This window comes from Hyperoodon ampullatus, assembly GCF_949752795.1.
Source record: "Hyperoodon ampullatus genome assembly, chromosome: 15".
NCBI lineage: Eukaryota > Metazoa > Chordata > Mammalia > Artiodactyla > Ziphiidae > Hyperoodon > Hyperoodon ampullatus.
The window spans coordinates 17034680-17054106 of NC_136928.1; the positions used below are offsets into that span (position 1 = coordinate 17034680).

At 39.0% G+C, this 19427-nt stretch overlaps 1 protein-coding gene across 2 annotated transcripts; it reads left to right on the forward strand.

The window, feature by feature from the left end:
* The first annotated feature begins 109 nt into the window (after positions 1-109).
* On the forward strand, positions 110-17622 carry LOC307064293 (large ribosomal subunit protein uL30m). Of its 2 annotated transcripts, XR_013811287.1 has the most exons (7): positions 110-230; positions 5227-5304; positions 6738-6818; positions 14648-14794; positions 15002-15075; positions 15154-15337; positions 17502-17622. XR_013811287.1 is itself a non-coding variant. In XM_079720776.1 (6 exons), the coding sequence occupies exons 2-6, from the start codon at positions 5254-5256 to the stop codon at positions 15284-15286; spliced, it is 486 nt and encodes a 161-aa protein (XP_079576902.1). In that variant the 5' UTR covers positions 110-230; positions 5227-5253; the 3' UTR covers positions 15287-15376. The 2 variants fall into 2 exon arrangements, 1 of the variants encoding a protein (XP_079576902.1); XM_079720776.1 differs by lacking the exon at positions 17502-17622 and having other exon boundaries at positions 15154-15376.
* The last annotated feature ends 1805 nt before the right edge of the window (positions 17623-19427 follow it).

Here is a 19427-nt window from a genome sequence, read left to right on the forward strand (position 1 = left end):
ACCTCCCCCTAGGCGGGCGGTTCTGCAGCGCTCCCGGGAGCGGTCACGTGACTCCAGTGCGCCTGCGCTCTCTTTTTATGGCGCCTGAGTGGGAGGGACTCGGCCGGAACTAAAATGCCAGGGTGTGTGCACTGTGAAGGCCGAGTTTGAGTGTGGCACTCTGTGTCCTTTCTCTGCTCCGGTTCCCCTGAGTGGTGAGCTTCAGGCTGAAAGACACTTAGGAATTGCTGGTGAGTGGGGAATGAGTGGCCGAAAGTAGTGCATTTTTGCCAGGAGTACATATCTGGGAACCCTGTGCAGATGCGGATTGATTTTCTCCATTCAATTCTGTGTTTACGGCTCACAGTAACCTGAATGGAACTACGTCCAGGTACTGTCCCTTGGGCTCCCGAAAAGCCACTGGCCGGCTGGATCCCGTTTCCCAGTTTGTGGAGTCCTGGGACGCGGCATGTGGAGCCCCGCCTCCTGGGGCTCGAGGGCAGAGCCGCCTCGGCTGGGCAGTCTGGCGGGAAAGGGAGTTCAAGTATGTTTTAACATTTAATGTGCTTCTGCTTTATGCATAACTTCGGCTTTCCTCTGGGGTCAGCCTAACTTGAATTGTTGATGGAGATACAAAATTGCCTAATTTAAAAATTGCCGCATTTTAGAACGTAAATCCTCTGAAGTTGGCAGTTAAAATATTTACCGTTTTACTAAAAGCCGTGATTTTGCAACCGCGTTTTGATCGCCACCTACCCAGAGCTGCTTTTTCCGCGGTTTTTTTGTTTAGTTCTGTTTATTCCAAGAGGCACTTCGGACGCCTACCTAGAAGGCATTAGGAGTTCAAAGAGACATTTCTTGCCTTCAGAGTTGTCGCTTTATTGAAAGGGAAATCCTATGTTCTGCATTTTCAGTAGTGCCCCCCCATTTACCATTATGTCTCTTTAGAAAAGGAATTAGTTTTTTTTAAAGAACAGTTACACGCATGGTCGTTGTAAAAGAGTAACAACAAACCTATCAGACATTACGGGGGTGTGGGACGTCGGGGAGGGGCGGAAATAGCCCTGGTAGCCAACCCTCCTCTCCCTGGGTATGCTAACGTTTCTCTGATAGCCTTCCAGAGTTCTTCTCTGTTCACACACACATTCACAGACATCTTTTTTTTTTTTAATTAATGGAAGTGGGATCATACTTCTCATATGGTGCGTTTATTTTCCTGCTTTTGTCTTTGCAAGAGAAACTTAATTGTACGGTGAAAGACAGTATAATTGCTTCAAGGTCCAAGAGTTATGTGCCTAATTATTAAGAATAACCTTTATTGAAACTTACAAGTTTTGACTGTCACACATTCTGAAGTATGTAAATGACACTTCATTCATTCAGCAAAAATTAATTGAGTGGCTGCTACGTGGCAGTGCTGCTTTAGGTAGATGCTTGGGATACATCTGTGAATAGACAGAGCAAGCCTAAAACAAAAGAAAATTTTAAAATCTTTGTGCTTGTGGAACCAACATGCTGTTGGGTGGGAAGAGACAGTAAACCACAAACCTAACAAAAAATTAAATTATGTTAGAAGATGTTAAATGCTATGGAAAGAAAATCAAGGAGAGTAAGAGAGATTGGGAGTGCTGACAATTGTAGTGTGGGTCAAAATGTTAAATAATGGAATCAGGGTAGAACTCATTGAGAAGATGAGACTTAGGCCAGAAATTGTAGGATGTAAGAGAGTTAACTATGCGGATAGCAGGGGCATTCCAGGAGAGGGAACAGTCAGTCAAGGGAGTATGCCTGCCTGGCAGGTTCCAGGACCTGCAACGGGGCCAGTGTGTGTAGCGATTGAGCAAGAGTATGGAGGTGAAATCCTCAAGGCGCGGGTTTAGCACTGGCTGTCACTCTGATTGAAATGGAGAGGCATTGGAGCTTTTTAGTCTTGTAATAAATAAACTTTTAATTTTGGAATAACTAGATTTATGGAAACGCTATGAAAATAGTATGGAGTTCCTACATACCCCCCACACCAAGTTTCCCCTTTTACTAACATCTTACATTAGTATGGTACATTCGTTATAATTGATGAGCCAGTATTGATACATTATCAACTAAAGGTCATACTTCATTCAGATTTTCTTAGTTTTTTTTTTTTTTTTTTAAAATACATGGACTCCCGAATTTTTTTTAAATTAATTAATTAATTTATTTTTGGCTGTGTTGGGTCTTCGTTTCTGTGTGAGGGCTTTCTCTAGTTGTGGCGAGCAGGGGCCACTCTTCATCGCGGTGCGCGGGCCTGTCACTATCGCGGCCTCTCCCGTTGTGGAGCACAGGCTCCGGATGCGCAGGCTCAGCGGCCATGGCTCATGGGCCCAGTTGCTCCGCGGCATGTGGGATCTTCCCAGAGCAGGGCTCAAACCCGTGTGCCCTGCATTGGCAGGCAGATTCTCAACCACTGCGCCACCAGGGAAGCCCAGATTTTCTTAGTTTTTACCTGATGTCCTTTTACTGTTCCAGAATCCCATCCAAGATACCACATTATGTTTAGTTGTCAAATGCTTCTCTTGACTATGACAGTTTGACTATGACTTTCCTTGGTTTTGATGACCTTGACAGTTTCGAGGCAGTCAGGGATTTGAGGAGGTCCTAGTCAAGTATTTTGTCCAATGTCCTTCAATTGGAGTTTGTCTGATATTATTCTGTTAGAGAAGTGTTAGGGGTTTTTGGAAGGAAGACATAGAGGTGAAGTGCCATTGTCATTCCATCATATCAAGGATACATGCTATCAACTTGACTTTTATCACAATTGATGTTAATCTTGATCACCCCCATGACATAGTGTTTGTTAAGTTCCTCTAATATAATGGTATTTTCCCCCCTTTCTATACTATATTCTGGTAACAAGTGTTTAAGTATAGCCCATGCCTCAGGGTTGATAGCTTTACTCCACCTCTTTGAGAGGGGAGTATCTACATAAATTATTTGAAATTCTTCTGTAAGGGAGATTTGTTTGTTCTCCCTCATTAATTAATTTATTCATCTATTGATATCAGTATGGACTCATGGTTAGTTTATGTTTTGCATTATAAACCAATACTTTGTTACTTATTTTGTTGCTCATATTATTTCAGCTGTAGCCACTGGGTAGCTCTTTTATTTGGCTTCTGGTCCCTTTGACATACCCCCATCATTTTGATTTTTTGAGTAGTTCCTTTCTAGCACTAGGTGCTCCAGACTCATCATTATATATTCCCTGCTACAGCCATATAATCAGCCATTTCTCCAAGGAGTCCTGGTTGTTTTTTTTAGAGAATGCCATTAGAAACTAAGATCTGGGCACTGGGCATGCTCATCGCTACTGGGATGCCTTTGCCTTTAGGTCCTCTCAGCTAACAGAGCTAACCCATGTGTGTATATGTATCTATAATTATTTCTATATCCAGCATATCTATATTAAGCTAAACATGAGTTCCAACACTAATCCTCTGTCATTGGATCACATGGATCATTGTAGTCTTCCTCTCTGGCCTGTGTGTAACCTCCTACTCTAATAATGAGAAACCTGGCTCATTGGAAGGTTTTGAGCTGAGGAGTTGACATTATCTGATTTCGGACTTAATGAGATGATTGCTGCTGTGGAGAAAAGACCTTGGGGAAGTTAGAATAGAAGCAGGAAGGCCAGTTAGGAGGCTCTTGTTGAAATCTAAGTGATAAGAGAAAGATTTAACAAAGAGTGAAGCTAAATAAGTTGGGTTAGTACCTAACGCTTAAGAGGAATGAGTATGGTAGAGAAAATGATTTAGCATTGTCTATTTGATTGGAGGGCGGGAGGATTAAGCGTCTCTTCTAAAGAAGCCTTGATACAAGGGATCTAAACAACCGGCCAAGCAAACTGGATGATTTGAACTAGAAATTGCTCTGCTGTATTGTAATGTTTGAGGTCTCAAGTCTGAATGGCAGCTCTGAAATTCTGATGTACTTCTGAATTCTGAGTTGAGCGGACCATGGATCTAACCCATTAACTGATTCAGACATTCATCAACAAACACTGGGTGCCTACTCTCCATCAGATGGTGTGCCAGATGCCGAGAGTAGAAGACGAACAAGACAAAATTCTTGTTTTCAGGGCGCTAAGGATATAGTAGTTAACTCTTCTCAAACTGATACGTAATTAGTTTTGAGGGACTGGTTCGGTTGCTGAGACTTTTTCTGAAGTCAGGCCCTTCTAATGGGACATCTCGCATTGATTCCAGTAGCTTCATTGCTTTGTCCACACCACAGGAAAGACCTGCAGAGCTTGAGTGAGCCAGAATCTGGTGGGCACTGAAATACAGCACTTGCCCTATTTTGGCATGTTAGTGTATTCTTATTATAGCTTTGTAATAATTTAATGATATTATAATAGTAAAAACTACCATTTATTGAGGGCTTCTTATGTGCCAAGTACTGTTTTAGGTGTTTTCAGAGTACTTCATTTGCAAGATAGGTATTATTTTCTTTCTGTTCTTTGGGGGAAAAAATTGAAACATACAAATTAAGTAACCTGTCCAAAATATACATGTAGTTCATGAACTTAATCTTTCTGCATTCAGTTTAAGTTTAAGTCAGTAGGCTATAATTGTTTTTTGTCTAAATAAACATGACTTTTAGTTTATAAATGCAATGCATGTTCGTTAAGAATAGTCTAAAAATATAAATAAGCAAAAGAGAACATTCTGCTTTATTTAACAGAAGGGTGTTATGATTTAGTGAAAATGTGCTGTATTAGGTATTAGGAGGTTTGGGTTCCAGACCATATACTCTCTTGAAAGCTGGATGCCCTTCGGTAAATGATTGAACTCTCTGGGATTCATTTTCCTCATAAATAAAGTAAGAGCGTTGTCAGTTCTAATTAGGAGTTTGGATTTCTTCAGTCTCTTCCAGCTTTTCAATTTTTTTTTGATTCTATAGCAAAGCATTCTTTATATCTGCCCTTGCTGTTGAAGATTTTTTAAATGATAGTAACTTCCATTGCCTATTTTTGTTGAATCAGCCTAGGGTGTAATTTAACTCTTTGGTGAAAATGGGATATGGTTAATGTATAATTACTTCCTATGGTTTTCTTGAACTCTCAATAAAACATCTATTGTAACTTAATTCTTGTCCTTTGTGTATTAAAACAATCAAGATTTTGCTGTTAAACTTCATCCAGTTTTTCAGTTTGAGCTATCCATTTCTAAGACATACCTGACCCACAGATCTGTTTTCTACTTCTCACAGCCCCTAAGGAGAACAGTCACCACACTCATGGCAGGGATTTTGCGCTCAATAGTTCAGAGGCCCCCAGGCAGACTACAAGTAAGTATTTCTTTTCAAGAATTATCTTTTTTTTTCCTATTCCTTAAGAACTTTTTCTCTCTTTTCTAATTAACAAAACATACAGGCAAGTTAAAAATTTAAGTTTCTTTATATATATATATATATATATATATATATATATATACTTTTTTAATGTCAAGGGTTAATTTTATTTGTGGTATATCTGCTGTTTTATCCCTAAAGATCTGAAATCACAAAAGACCTTTTCCTGGAGACAATGCTGGTAAAAAATGTCTAGTGTTGATTCCCCATGGCCCACCTTAATCTTTTGAAAGTTTTAGATGTTTTTTTCCCTTCAGTTATGAAAAGTCCATTTTCAGTAATAGAAAATTAGAAAAATGTAGAAAAGCAGAAAGAAGAGAAACAATTTCCCAGAGACCATTAATGTTTGTACTTTCATGTATTTCCTTCCAGTCTTTTAGAAATTTCAGTGGTGCAGCCTAATCTATTCATGAGGTCCAGAGTCTAGATAGGACCTGCTGCTGCCTTTAGATAATAATAATGCCAGGTGCTTTACGCACTTACCTTAACCTCAGATTAATCCTGGGTGGTAAGTATTATTTCCTTTTTATAGCCGAGGAAACCGACCTCCGAGAGGGTAAGTATCTCATATGTCACAGCTGGTACGTACAGAGCAGGATTAGAGGCCCAATGTTCCTGGTATGTCAAAGCCCATGTCCTTCACCAGTCTCCCCCTAACCCCCAATTCCCTCCTGCTTATTCTCCCATTGTTGATACCATCTCTGCAGTACAGGGAGGGCATGAAGGGAATGATTATTTCCCACCCAGAGGAGTTTCCTGGTATGAAGGATTAGCAGTGAATCCTTTTTCTTCAGCAGCCTGAGAGAAACACAACTGGAAGATTGTAGAAAGGGAACAAGAGATAGGAAATAGGAGTTGATGGCATTCTTGGGACTAGAAAGAAAACTGGAAACTCATTTTGGCTTTCTTTTACCCTGTATTGCTGAAGCTGAATTATTGTATGTTGTCTAGAGCACACTGACAAACTACAACCTACAAGCCAAATTCAGCCCACCACCTATTTTTGTAAAAGTTTTATTGAAACATAGCCACACCAATTTGTTTACATATTGTCGACAACTGCTTTCGCCCTCCTGTGGCAGAGCTGAGACTTGGCTGTGGAAACTGTGTAGCCCCAGAGCTGGAAATATTTACTGTCTGGTTCTTTACAGAAGAATATTGCCAACTGCTGGTCTAGAAGTTTATATTTAATGTGCTTTTTCTTTATGTTAGTGGTAAGATGAGATGTATTCATTCAGCTAGGGGGCTGAGATAAATGTTTACTAATTACAGGTTAGGTGAGAACAGATTTTGTCACCTAAAAATTGGTAGGTTATGATTTCTGCACTAGATAGAGTTCTAAAAATCAAATGTTTTATGGCATATTTTAGATGATGACAAAAGGTGTGGAGCCCCTTGTTTGTACAGATTGGATTCGTCACAAATTTACGAAGTCAAGAATTCCAGATAAAGTAAGTTTTTACGTTACTGTTTTTGAAAAACATGTTACTGTTACCGAGTCCAAGCTCACTCTGCTCACCGCAGGACAGGCCAATAAATTGGGAGATGAGGTGTTAGGGCAAGGAATAGCGACTCTTATTTGGAAAGCCGGCAGACCGAGAAGATGGCAGACTTTCTGAATCTATTTTTGAAACGTCATTTTGCTTCAAACCTCCAATAGCCTTATATCCATTCTGGAAATTTCTGTAGACTCAGCATAGTTAAGCTTAGTTTAACTTCTCCCCGTGCATTGCTTTTCCTATTTTTTTCTACCTTAGTCACACAGAACCACTTACTTTTCCTGAATATTTCATGCTCCTCACACTGTTTCTTTAATTCTTCTCTCCTTTTCTTTGGCACACCTACCCCATCAAAATCTCTAGAAAAATACCCTTCATCCTACCCACCTGGAGGCAAATACTGCTAACACCCTCCACATACTTTTCTGTTAAATATTTTTGAAGATGTGCATCATCTTGGCTATAATGCTTCTCCAGCTGCTTTCATCATTTAGCAGTGTAATGTGAACCCTCTGTGGATAAGTTAATGATTGAATAATATCTTTTTTGATTAAAGTACCATCTTTTTTTTTGGCCTTTCTCAGTCTGATTCCCCAGATGTATGACTCTTGACCTAATGTTTTTGACACCTTTATACATATAAGGATAAATATATATATATGTATACATATATATACACATACACACATACACACACATATATATATAATTGTTAGAATCATATTTAGAATTTAGGGGAGAGACCTTCAAGATGGCGGAGGAGTAACACGTGGAGATCACCTTCCTCCCGACAAATACATCAGAAATACATCTACATGTGGAACAACTCCTACGGAACACCTACTGCACGCTGGCAGAAGACCTCAGACTTCCCAAAAGGCAAGAAGCTCCCCACATAACTGGCTGTGTGGCTGACAGTGTCTTCGTGCTCCGGCCAGGTGTCAGGCCTGTACCTCTGAGTTGGGAGAGCCTAGTTCAGGACATTGGTCCACCAGAGACCTCCCGGCTCCACGTAATATCAAACGGCGAAAGCTCTCCCAGAGATCTCAATCTCAAACTGAACACCCAGCTCCACTCAACGACCAGCAAGCTACAGTGCTGGACACCCTATGCCAAACATCTAGCAAGACAGGAACACAACTGCACCCATTAGCAGAGAGGCTGCCTAAAATCATAATAAGGTCACAGACACCCCAAAACATACCAGCAGACATGGTCCTGCCCGCCAGAAAGACAAGATCCAGCCTCATCCACCAGAACACAGGCAACAGTCCCCTCCACCAGGAAGCCTACACAACCCACTGAACCAACCTTAGCCACTGGGGGCAGACACCAAAAACAACGGGAACTATGAACCTGCAGACTGCGAAAAGGAGACCCCAAACACAGTAAGTTAAGCAAAATGAGAAGACACAGAAACACACAGAAGATGAAGGAGCAAGGTGAAAACCCACCAGACCAAACAAATGAAGAGGAAATAGGCAGTCTGCCTGAAAAAGAATTCAGAGTAGTGATAGTAAAGATGATCCAAAATCTTGGAAGTAGAATAGAGAAAATACAAGAAACGTTTAACAAGGACCTAGAAGAACTAAAGAGCAAACAAACAAGATGAACAACACAATAAATGAAATTAAAAGTTCTCCAGAAGGAATCAATGGCAGAAAAACTGAGGCAGAAGAACAGATAAGTGACCTGGAAGATAAAATAGTGGAAATAACTACTGCAGAGCAGAATAAAGAAAAAAGACTGAAAAGAATTGAGGACAGTCTCAGAGACCTCTGGAACAACATTAAACTCACCAACATTCAAATTATAGGGGTCCCAGAAGAAGAAGAGAAAATGAAAGGGACTGAGAAAATATTTGAAGAGATTTTAGTTGAAAACTTCCCTAATATGGGAAAGGAAATAGTCAAGTCCAGGAAGCGCAGAGAGTCCCATACAGGATAAATCCAAGGAGAAACACGCCAAGACACAAATTAATCAAAATATCAAAAATTAAATACAAAGAAAAAAAAAGCAGCAAGGGAAGAACAACAAATAACATACAAGGGAATCCCCATAAGGTTAAGAGCTGATCTTTCAGCAGACACTCTGCAAGCCAGAAGGGAGTGGCAGGACACATTTAAAGTGATGAAAGGGAAAAACCTACAGCCAAGATTATTCTATCCAGCAAAGATTTCATTAAGATTCGACAGAGAAATTGAAGCCTTTACAGACAAGCAAAAGCTAAGAGAATTCAGCACCACCAAACCAGCTTTACAACAAATGCTAAAGGAACTTCTCTAGGCAGGAAACACAAGAAAAGAAAAAGACCTATAATAACAAACCCAAAACAATTAAGAAAATGGTAATAGGAACATACATATCGATAACTATCTTAAATGTAAATGGATTAAATGCTCCAACCAAAAGACACAGGCTGGCTGAATGGTTACAGAAACAAGACCCATATATATACTGTCTACAAGAGACCTACTTCAGACCTAGGGACACATACAGACTGAAAGTGAGGGGATGGAAAAAGATATTCCATCGCAATGGAAATCAAAAGAAAGCTGGAGTAGCAATTCTCATATCAGACAAAATAGACTTTAAAATAAAGACTATTGGGGGGCTTCCCTGGTGGCACAGTGGTTGAGAGTCCGCCTGCCAATGCAGGGGACACAGGTTCGTGCCCTGGTCTGGGAAGATCCCACATGCCGCGGAGCGGCTGGGCCCGTGAGCCATGGCCACTGAACCTGCGCATCCGGAGCCTGTGCTCCGCAACGGGAGAGGCCACAACAGTGAGAGGCCCGCGTAAAATTAATTAATTAATTAATTAAAAATAATAGTAAAATAAAATAAAGACTATTATAAGAGACAAAGAAGGACACTACATAATGATCAATGGATCAATCCAAGAAGAAGATAAAACAAGTGTAAATATTTATGCACCCACCATAGGAGCACCTCAATACATAAAGCAAATAGTAACATCCATAAAAGGGGAAATCGACAGTAACACAATCATAGTAGGGGACTTTAACACCCCACTTTCACCAATGGACAGATCATCCAAAATGAAAATAAATAAGGAAACACAAGCTTTAAATTATACATTAAACAAGATGGACTTAATTGATATTTATAGGACATTCCATCCAAAAACAACAGAATACACTTTCTTCTCAAGTGCTCATGGCACATCCTCCAGGATAGATCATATATTGGGTCACAAATCAAGCCTTGGTAAATTTAAGAAAATTGAAATTGTATCCGTATCTTTTCTGACCACAAAGCTATGAGATTAGATATCAATTACAAGAAGAAATCTAAAAAATACAAACACATGGAAGCTAAACATTACACTACTTAATAACCAAGAGATCACTGAACAAATTAAAGAGGAAATCAAAAAATACCTAGAAACAAATGATAATGAAAACACGACCCAAAACCTATGGGATGCAGCAAAAGCAGTTCTAAGAGGGAAGTTTATAACAACACAATCCTACCTCAAGAAACAAGAAACTTCTCAGATAAACAACCTAACCTTACACCTAAAGCAATTAGAGAAAGAAGAGCAAAAAAACCCCAAAGTTAGCAGAAGGAAAGAAATCATAAATATCAGATCAGAAATAAATGAAAAAGAAATAAAGGAAACAGTAGCAAATGCAGTAAAACTAAAAGCTGGTTCTTTGAGAAGATAAACAAAATTGATAAACCATTAGCCAGACTCATCAAGAAAAAAAGGGAAAAGACTCAAATCAACAGAATTAGGAATGAAAAAGAAGTAACAACTCACACTGCAGAAATACAAAGGATCATGAGAGATTGCTACAAGCAACTATATGCCAATAAAATGGACAACCTGGAAGAAATGGACAAATTCTTAGAAAGGTATAAGCTTCCAAGACTGAACCAGGAAGAAATAGAAAATATGAACAGGCCAACCACAAGTAATGAAATTGAAACTGTGATTAAAAACCTTACAACAAACAAAAGTCCAGGACCAGATGGCTTCACAGGTGAATTCTATCAAACATTTAGAGAAGAGCTAACACCTATCCTTCTCAAACTCTTCCAAAAATTGCGGAGGAAGGAACATTCCGAAATTCATTCCATGAGGCCGCCATCACCCTGATACCAAAACCAGACAAAGATACTACAAAAAAAGAAAATTAAAGACCAATATCACTGATGAACGTAGATGCAAAAATCCTCAACAAAGTACTAGCAAACAGAATCCAACAACACATTAAAAGGATTATACACCATGATCAAGTGGGATTATCCCAGGGATGCAAGGATTCTTCAGTATATGCAAATCAACCAGTGTGATACACCATATTAACTAATTGAAGGATAAAGACCATATGCTCATCTCAATAGATGCAGAAAAAGCTTTTGACAAAATTCAACACCCGTTTATGATAAAAATCCTCCAGTAAGTAGGCATAGAGGGAACCTACCTCAGCATAAGAAAGGCCATATATGACAAGCCCACAGCCAACATCATTCTCAGTGGTGAAAAACTGAAACCATTTCCTCTAAGATCAGGAACAAGACAAGGTTGTCCACTCTCACCACTATTATTCAACATAGTTTTGGAAGTTTTAGCTACAGCAATCAGAGAAGAAAAAGAAATAAAAGGAATCCAAATGTAAAAGAAGTAAAGCTGTCACTGTTTACAGATGACATGATACTATACATAGAGAATCCTAAAGATGATACCAGAAAACTACTAGAACTAATCAATGAATTTGGTAGAGTAGCAGGATACAAAATTAATGCACAGAAATTTCTGGCATTCCTGTACACTAATGATGAAAAATCTGAAAGAGAAATTAAGGAGACACTCCCATTTACCATTGCAACAAAAAGAATAAAATACCATGGAATAAACCTACCTAAGGAGACAAAAGACCTGTACGCAGAAAACTATAAGACACTGTTGAAAGAATTTAAAGATGATACAAACAGATGGAGAGATATACCATGTTCTTAGAATGGAAGAATCAGTATTGTGAAAATGACTGTACTACTCAAAGCAATCTACAGATTCAATGCAATCCCTATCAAACTACCAATGGCATTTTTCACAGAACTAGAACAAAAAATTTCACAATTTGTATGGAAACACAAAAGACCCCGAGTAGCCAAAGCAATCTTGAGAAAGAAAAATGGAGCTGGAGGAAACAGGCTCCTGGACCTCAGACTATACTACAAAGCTACAGTAATCAAGACAATATGGTACTGGCACAAAAACAGAAATATAGATCAATGGCACAGCATAGAAAGCCCAGAGATAAACCCACGCACATATGGTCACCTTATTTTTGATAAAGGAGGCAAGAGTATACAATGGAGAAAAGACAGCCTCTTCAATAAGTGGTGCTGGGAAAACTGGACAGGTACATGTGAAAGAATGAAATCAGAATACTCCCTAACACCATACACAAAAATAAACTCAAAATGGATTAAACGCCTAAATGTAAGGCCAGACACTATAAAACTCTTAGAAGAAAACATAGGCAGAACACTGTATGACATAAATCACAGCAAGATCCTTTTTGACCCACCTCGTAGAGAAATGGACATAAAAACAAAACTAAACAAATGGGACCTAATGAAACTTAAAAGCTTTTGCACAGCGATGGAAAATATAAACAAGATGAAAAGGCAACCCTCAGAACGGGAGAAAAGATTTGCAAACGAAGCAGCTGACAAAGGATTAATCTCCAAAATATACAAGCAGCTCATGCAGCGCAATATCAAAAAAACAAACAACCCAATCCAGAAATGGGCAGAAGACCTAAGTAGACATTTCTCCAAAGAAGATATACAGATTGCCAGCAAACACATGAAAGAATGCTCAACATCGCTAATCATTAGAGAAATGCAAATCAAAACTACAATGAGGTATCACCTCATACCAGTCATAATGGCCATCATCAAAAAAATCTACAAACAATAAATGCCGGAGAGGGTGTGGAGGAAAGGGAACCATCTTGTGCTGTTGGTGGGAATGTAAACTGATACAGTCACTATGGAGAACAGTATGGAGGTTCCTTAAAAAACTAAAAGTAGAACTACCATATGACCCACCAATCCCACTACTGGGCATATAACCTGAGAAAACCATAATTCAAAAAGAGTCATGTACCACATTGTTCATCGCAGCTCTATGTACAATAGCCAGGATATTGATGCAACCTAAGTGTCCATCAATAGGTGAATGGATAAAGAAGATGTGGCACATATATACAATGGAATATTACTCAGCCATAATGAGAAACGAAATTGAGTTATTTGTAATGAGGTGGATGGACCTAGAGTCTGTCATGCAGAGTGAAGTAAGTCAGAAAGAGAAAAACAAATACTATATGCTAACACATATATATGGAATCTAAAAAAAAAGGGGGTTTTGAAGAACCTAGGGGCAGGACAGGAATAACTGCGCAGACATAGGTAATGGACTTGAGGATGTGGGGAGTGGGAGGGGTAGGCTGAGATGAAGTGAGTGGCATGGACATATATACACTACCAAATGTAAAATAGATAGCTACTGGGAAGCAGCTGCATAGCACAGGGAGATCAGCTCGGTGGTTTGTGACCACCTAGATGGGTGGGATAGGGAGGATGGGAGGGAAATGCAAGAGGGAGGAGATATGGGGATATATGTGTATGTATAGCTGATTCACTTTCTTATAAAGCAGAAACTAACCATTGTAAAGCAATTATACTGCAATAAAGATGTTAAAAACAATAAAAAATAGAACTTAGGATCATATTCTTAGAATTAGTAGTTACAGAATATATCATATATACACACTCATCATGGTGTAGAAGAAAGAAATACAAGATCCTGTTACACAGTGGTGTGGAAATTTGGTTTTTTTGCTCAATATATTATGACCATCCTTCAATGTTAGTACTTACAAAGTTAGTAAACCTTATTTGTTTTAATGGTAGCATTATAGCCAGTAGGATTCATCATAATTTATTTGCATCGTATTTTATTTAGTTATATTATTTTTAGTTTTATTTAGAATGTATGCATCATAATGTATTTAGCTATTCTCTTGAGGAATATAGATCTGGCCTTTAAAATTTTCAGTATTGGGCTTCCCTGGTGGCGCAGTGGTTGAGAGTCCGCCTGCCAATGCAGGGGACACAGGTTCGTGCCCCGGTCCGGGAAGACCCCACATGCCGCGGAGCGGCTGGGCTCGTGAGCCAGGGCCGCTGAGCCTGTGCGTCCGGAGCCTGTGCTCCACAACGGGAGAGGCCACAACAGTGAGAGGCCTGCTTACCGCAAAAAAAAAAAAAAAAAAATTCAGTATTACAAATAATGTTATACATACATCCTTATTCGGGGTTGCAGTGAATACGTACTTTTTATAATACTCATGTGTTATTGTCATTGTAAGTTTTTGTTTGTCCCCCTACTTGAATGGGGGAGGGGATGCAGCCCAAGGCCCAGCTCATAGAATGCAATATATTCTCTTGACATTTGAACTCTTTAGTGTCATCTGGTTGCTCCTGCTTTTCTCTTCATAAAAGCAAAACATAACAAACCCTTGCCTGTGTGGTATTTTTCTTAGAGTATGAAATTCTTAGACTCCATCTATCTGAGTAATCAGCCTGGTAGAAATGTTCAATTTGAGGGTTAGGATTATAGAGCTATTAGGGATGAAATCATTATGTAGTTGTTTGAAGTTTTTTTAAGGAAAAAACAATAAAGGAGGTACATAGAAGCTGTGTAAATTGAAAATTCACCGTTTATAATTCTTCCTTTCCAGGTTTTTCAGCCTTCACCTGAAGATCATGAAAAATATGGTGGGGATCCACAGCAACCTCATAAACTGCATATTGTTACCAGAATAAAAAGTACAAAAAGACGTCCATATTGGGAGAAAGATATAATAAAGATGCTTGGGTTACAAAAAGTATGTAACTATTTTAGTCATCTTTAGTGTTGTTTAAATTTGCTTTAAATTTTCCACTTTTAAAACTTTCTTTAAATGTATTATTTCATGTAATATATTTGGAAGTTTGATTTAGACAGAATGAGCCTACACCTTAACCTTTTCCTGTAACATGGGACCATCTGTGCTTTTGAAATTGATCCATAACATTGTTTCCTTTGTTTGTAGGCACATACTCCTCAAGTTCACAAGAATATCCCTTCGGTGAATGCAAAACTGAAAGTGGTTAAACATTTGATAAGGTTTGTTGTTTGTTATTCCAGCAGTTTCTTAAGACGTGTTACCTAGTATAACTCTAAAAGCATTCCCTTATGTCACAGAATCAAGCCCCTGAAGCTGCCACAAGGTCTCCCAACAGAGGAGGACATGTCCAGCACGTGCCTCAAGAGCACTGGAGAGCTGGTGGTGGGGTGGCTTCAGAACCCCACGGACCAGGAAGTGAATAAGTCCTGATGGCCTCGCGGCTTCAGAGTAAAAAGTGCAAGTCATTTCTATTTAAAGATGGTGAGAAAGTGTTCTCATTAAAATATGTTTTAAATTCTAGTCATTTTCACTGGCTAGACATGGTGTGATTCGTCCTTAGGTAGGCTTGGAGGTTTTAGTGCTATTAATTGGTTTAATTCTTTCCCCTTTCCCTCCAGTAGTTTCACTGGAAAATGGGTAAGGATGGCAGTGTTTGAACATGTGGGTTCAGATGTCACCTTAGCAATCGTCGTTAACTTTTTTTAAAAAATTGTTTTCTCGTTTAATTGAATTCAACACATTCTATGAGTGGCCCTTTGAGTGAAGAGTGTGTTATGTGTTGGAGAAATCCAGAGCTGACCAGAATGCGGTCCCTGCCCTAAAGGAGCTTAGTCTGTTCCCCTGGAGAACAGAGATTCAGCCAGAAGCATTAGACACTGGGTGCAGCTGGACCAGCTGCTCTGTGCTGTGGTGTCTATAAATACGTATGTGGACTTGGCTTCATTTTATCCTTAAATTTAATACCCAAAACAGTATCTGTTTTCTAATTATAAATCTCATTTGGCCTAAACTTTATTGATGTTCCTTGAATTCCTAGAAACCTCTGCCAACAGTTGAGGTTGCTATTTAAAAGAAAGAGAAGGGAAAAATCATCTAGGGAAAGTTGTTTTATTTCCTTTTATTTCTATTTCAGATACCTGGAGGGGTGGGGAGAAGTAAGAATTTTAAGAGAGGTTCAGTACTGGGAAATTCTGTGGCAGCTAACTAAAGATGATGCTGAGGACTCAGGATTCTATTGCCCTTTGTTTTCCTTGTCTCGTAAAATTTGGCTCAGGCAGCAGTGACATTGGCATACTCACTGCTTGTGGTCCCAGCATCTGTCCTGTCATAGAGTTTTGGCATCAAGGAGAAGTGCTGTGTGAAGTGAAGCCAGATATCATTAATTAATAAGCTTCAAGGCAATCACACTTTCAATTCCACAATTATTGAATATCCAGTATATGTACGGCCTGGAGAGGATATAAAGCAGAAGGACACTAACTTCGAAGGGCTGGGTCTAACTGGAGAGAGACCTGTGTGCCTCAACAGAAGCTGTCCTTGCTGGAGTTGGATTGAGGCCAGCTGTATAAATATTGATAAAAGCAGCCCCTGCTAATGTTTTGCTGCCTCTTCTACTAGGCTAATATTAACGTTTAAAACGGGGAAAAGACAGTTGCTTAATTTTTACCCAAAGAGTCTAATAAAGTTTTGGTAAGTAATTTTAACCTCTGCTGCTCATGACTAGAGGAAAATACCTGAATGTTAGGTTGGATATTTAGAAATGAAATTGCCCAGAAGAGGAAAAGCCTGTAGGGAGATGAGCATAGGCTAGAGCATTTGTTTTCTGTTGTCACGTAACGTATTAACCACAGTCTCAGCCGCTTAAAACCACACGTGCTCATCACCCTGCTGTTTCTCTGGGTCAGGACTCTGGGCACAGCTTAGCTCGCTGATCTGCTTAGGGTCTCACAAGGCTTCAAGAAAGACCTCAGCCAAAGCTGGGTTCTCCTCAGATCCTTGACAGGGCAGGTATCTGCTTCCAAGTTCTCCCAGGTTGTTGGCAGAAGTCATTTCCTTGTGGTTATAAAATTCATGGCAAGTTGCTTCTTCAAAACCAACACTGGAGTGAGAGACTTTAATAAGATGGGTGCTACCCTCTTAGGTAATCATATAAATGCAGTGGCCTAGATTCTGTCTCCTTTGTTGCATTCCATTGGTTGGAAGCAAGTCACAGGTCCAGCCCACACTCAAGGAAGAGGGGAATTCCACAAAGGTGTGCCCACCAGGGGCCAGGATCAGGGAGGCCTTTGTAAAGTCAACCTGCCAAGCCCAGTCAGTCCATCCTTAAGTTGGATCCAGGGGATTCCCCAGAATGGTACTCCTTTGTCTCCCATCATTTCAAACCTTACAAGGACTTCTTCTGTCCTGTCTTTGTGTCTCAGAGAATTGCTTTATTTCAGAAGGTTTTTCTGGCCACTCCTAGGTGACCGTTGGCCTTTGGTCAGGCTCAGGGGAGACAAAAAGTTACCCAAGCACTATTTTTAAGGGCCATTCCAGTTCTCAAGGTCTTCTCAATCTAAATGGTGCCTCTTTCAGGCCAAACACGTGTTTTCTTCATCTTTTCTTGTTAACAATACTAACTAGTATGCTTATCATTCTGTCACAGTTTCACCAAGGACAATCTGGAATTGCGCTGGCCATTTTAGGGAGCTTTTGACACGAGCAACATTGTATGTTTGGGAGGTACTTTAGAACAAAAAAGAACAAAAAGTGAAGAAACCTCCATGAAGACATTGTTTGCTTTTCTTTAAAAAAAAAAGACCATTTTATTTAATGTAGAGGATATTTAATATCCTCTCCTTCCTTTCTATACTTTGAGGAGTATTAAATACTGGCTTTTTGATCACACAGCTTGATAAAAATATCAAGGGTCCAAGTTACTGTCTAAACCATCTGTTGCTCTCTTTTTATGTATTTGTGTCAAAATCTGTTTTATACATTTAAACTTTTCTCAGCTTTAAGACCTTGGTAAACAATTAATTAATTAAAACTGGAAGTCTGGACAGTTTCTAAATAAGAAACTGATATAAAACATTAGTCACTAAATAAAATTTTTACCCTTATTTCTCAGAATGGCAATCCATTAACAAACGGTGAAAATGCCTTTGAATAATATTATTTATGTTTCTTTTTCCCTCAAAATTATTAAAATGATATGAAATGAGTGCTCATGAAGAAAAAAATAGCCAAACAATTCATTTTCTGTTCTCTAATTTTCTTTATTTTCTGGAGAAAAGAAAAATAGTTGATCACTTCAGTTAAAGAGAATATAAACAGTTAATTATACCAGGCACAGTAATTACAGAGAAATACAAATATGTATTTAACATAATGGATATGATTTTCTGCTTATTAACATGGTAAATTTAGTGATATGTACATTTTTTATTTAATATACTGATAAATTATGTTTTAAATCTATAGGTATTCAATATAAGCTTTAAATGTCTTAAATATATTTACACATGCCTAAATACTTGCATATAAAGGTATATTAGTAATGACTACAATCTGTGCATGAATAATGTAAAATAAAAGTAAAACTAGAATTTGGGTAAACTAAGGTATTTTTCATCAAATTATTTCCTATTTTGGGGTACTTATCACATATCTTGTCTTCTATAAAAACTAGTCTTGATTTTGCTTTTCCCAAAGTCATATCTAGATTCAAAATAATAAAATTGTTAGGATGAATTTTATGCCTACACTATCTGTGGATTTTCTAAAGTGGCCATTAGATGGCATAAATAAAGATTTGCTGTTAACCACATAAAAGTAAGAGCAATAGGAATGATTAAGTTTGTCCAAAGTTTCTCCAATTCTATTTCTTCAATTCTATTGCAAGAATTTTTGTCTACCAAGCTTATTTTCTTTTAATTAATTAATTAATTTATACTTTGGCTGCGTTGGCTCTTCGTTGCTGCGCACGGGCTTTCTCTAGTTGTGGCGAGCAGGGGCTGCTCTTCGTTGTGGTGCGTGGGCTTCTCATTGCGGTGGCTTCTCTTGTTGCGGAGCACAGGCTGTAGTCGCACGGGCTTCAGTAGTTGTGGCACATGGGCTCAGTAGTTGTGGGTCGCGGGCTCTAGAGTGCAGGCTCAGTAGTTGTGGCACACGGGCTTGGTTGCTCCACGGCATGTGGGATTTTCCTGGACCAGGACTCGAACCGTCCCCTGCATTGGCAGGCAGATTCTTAACCACTGCGCCACCAGGGAAGTCCCTACCAAACTGAATATTAAAACAATCGTGACAAATTAAAAAAGGAGTTGATCTTCCTAGGTTAGTTATATATAAGTAAGGTCTATTAAATATCTTTCAATGAATATGTTTTTCAAGTTAAAAGAAACATAGTCCTAGGACACAAAGACTGGTACAATCAAACTATCTTCCAAAAGTTTCCTCCATTGTTCTGGATTCACAAATCCTCCTCTTGCCCCACCCCCTTTCCTTTTATTATAAATCTGAACAGGCACTAGGGAACTGCTTCAGTTAAATGGAAATCACCAGAGGCCCTTTGCTTATCTCAGTCTTTCTT

What these genes read in the sequence shown, in the direction of transcription:
- LOC307064293 (XM_079720776.1), top strand. Translation starts at nt 5,254, where the DNA reads ATGGCAGGGATTTTGCGCTCAATAGTTCAGAGGCCCCCAGGCAGACTA. An exon ending in GGCCCCCAGGCAGACTACAA is followed by an intron (nt 5,305 to 6,737) that starts GTAAGTATTTCT and finishes GGCATATTTTAG; the next exon opens with ATGATGACAAAAGGTGTGGA. An exon ending in GTGGTTAAACATTTGATAAG is followed by an intron (nt 15,076 to 15,153) that starts GTTTGTTGTTTG and finishes CTTATGTCACAG; the next exon opens with AATCAAGCCCCTGAAGCTGC.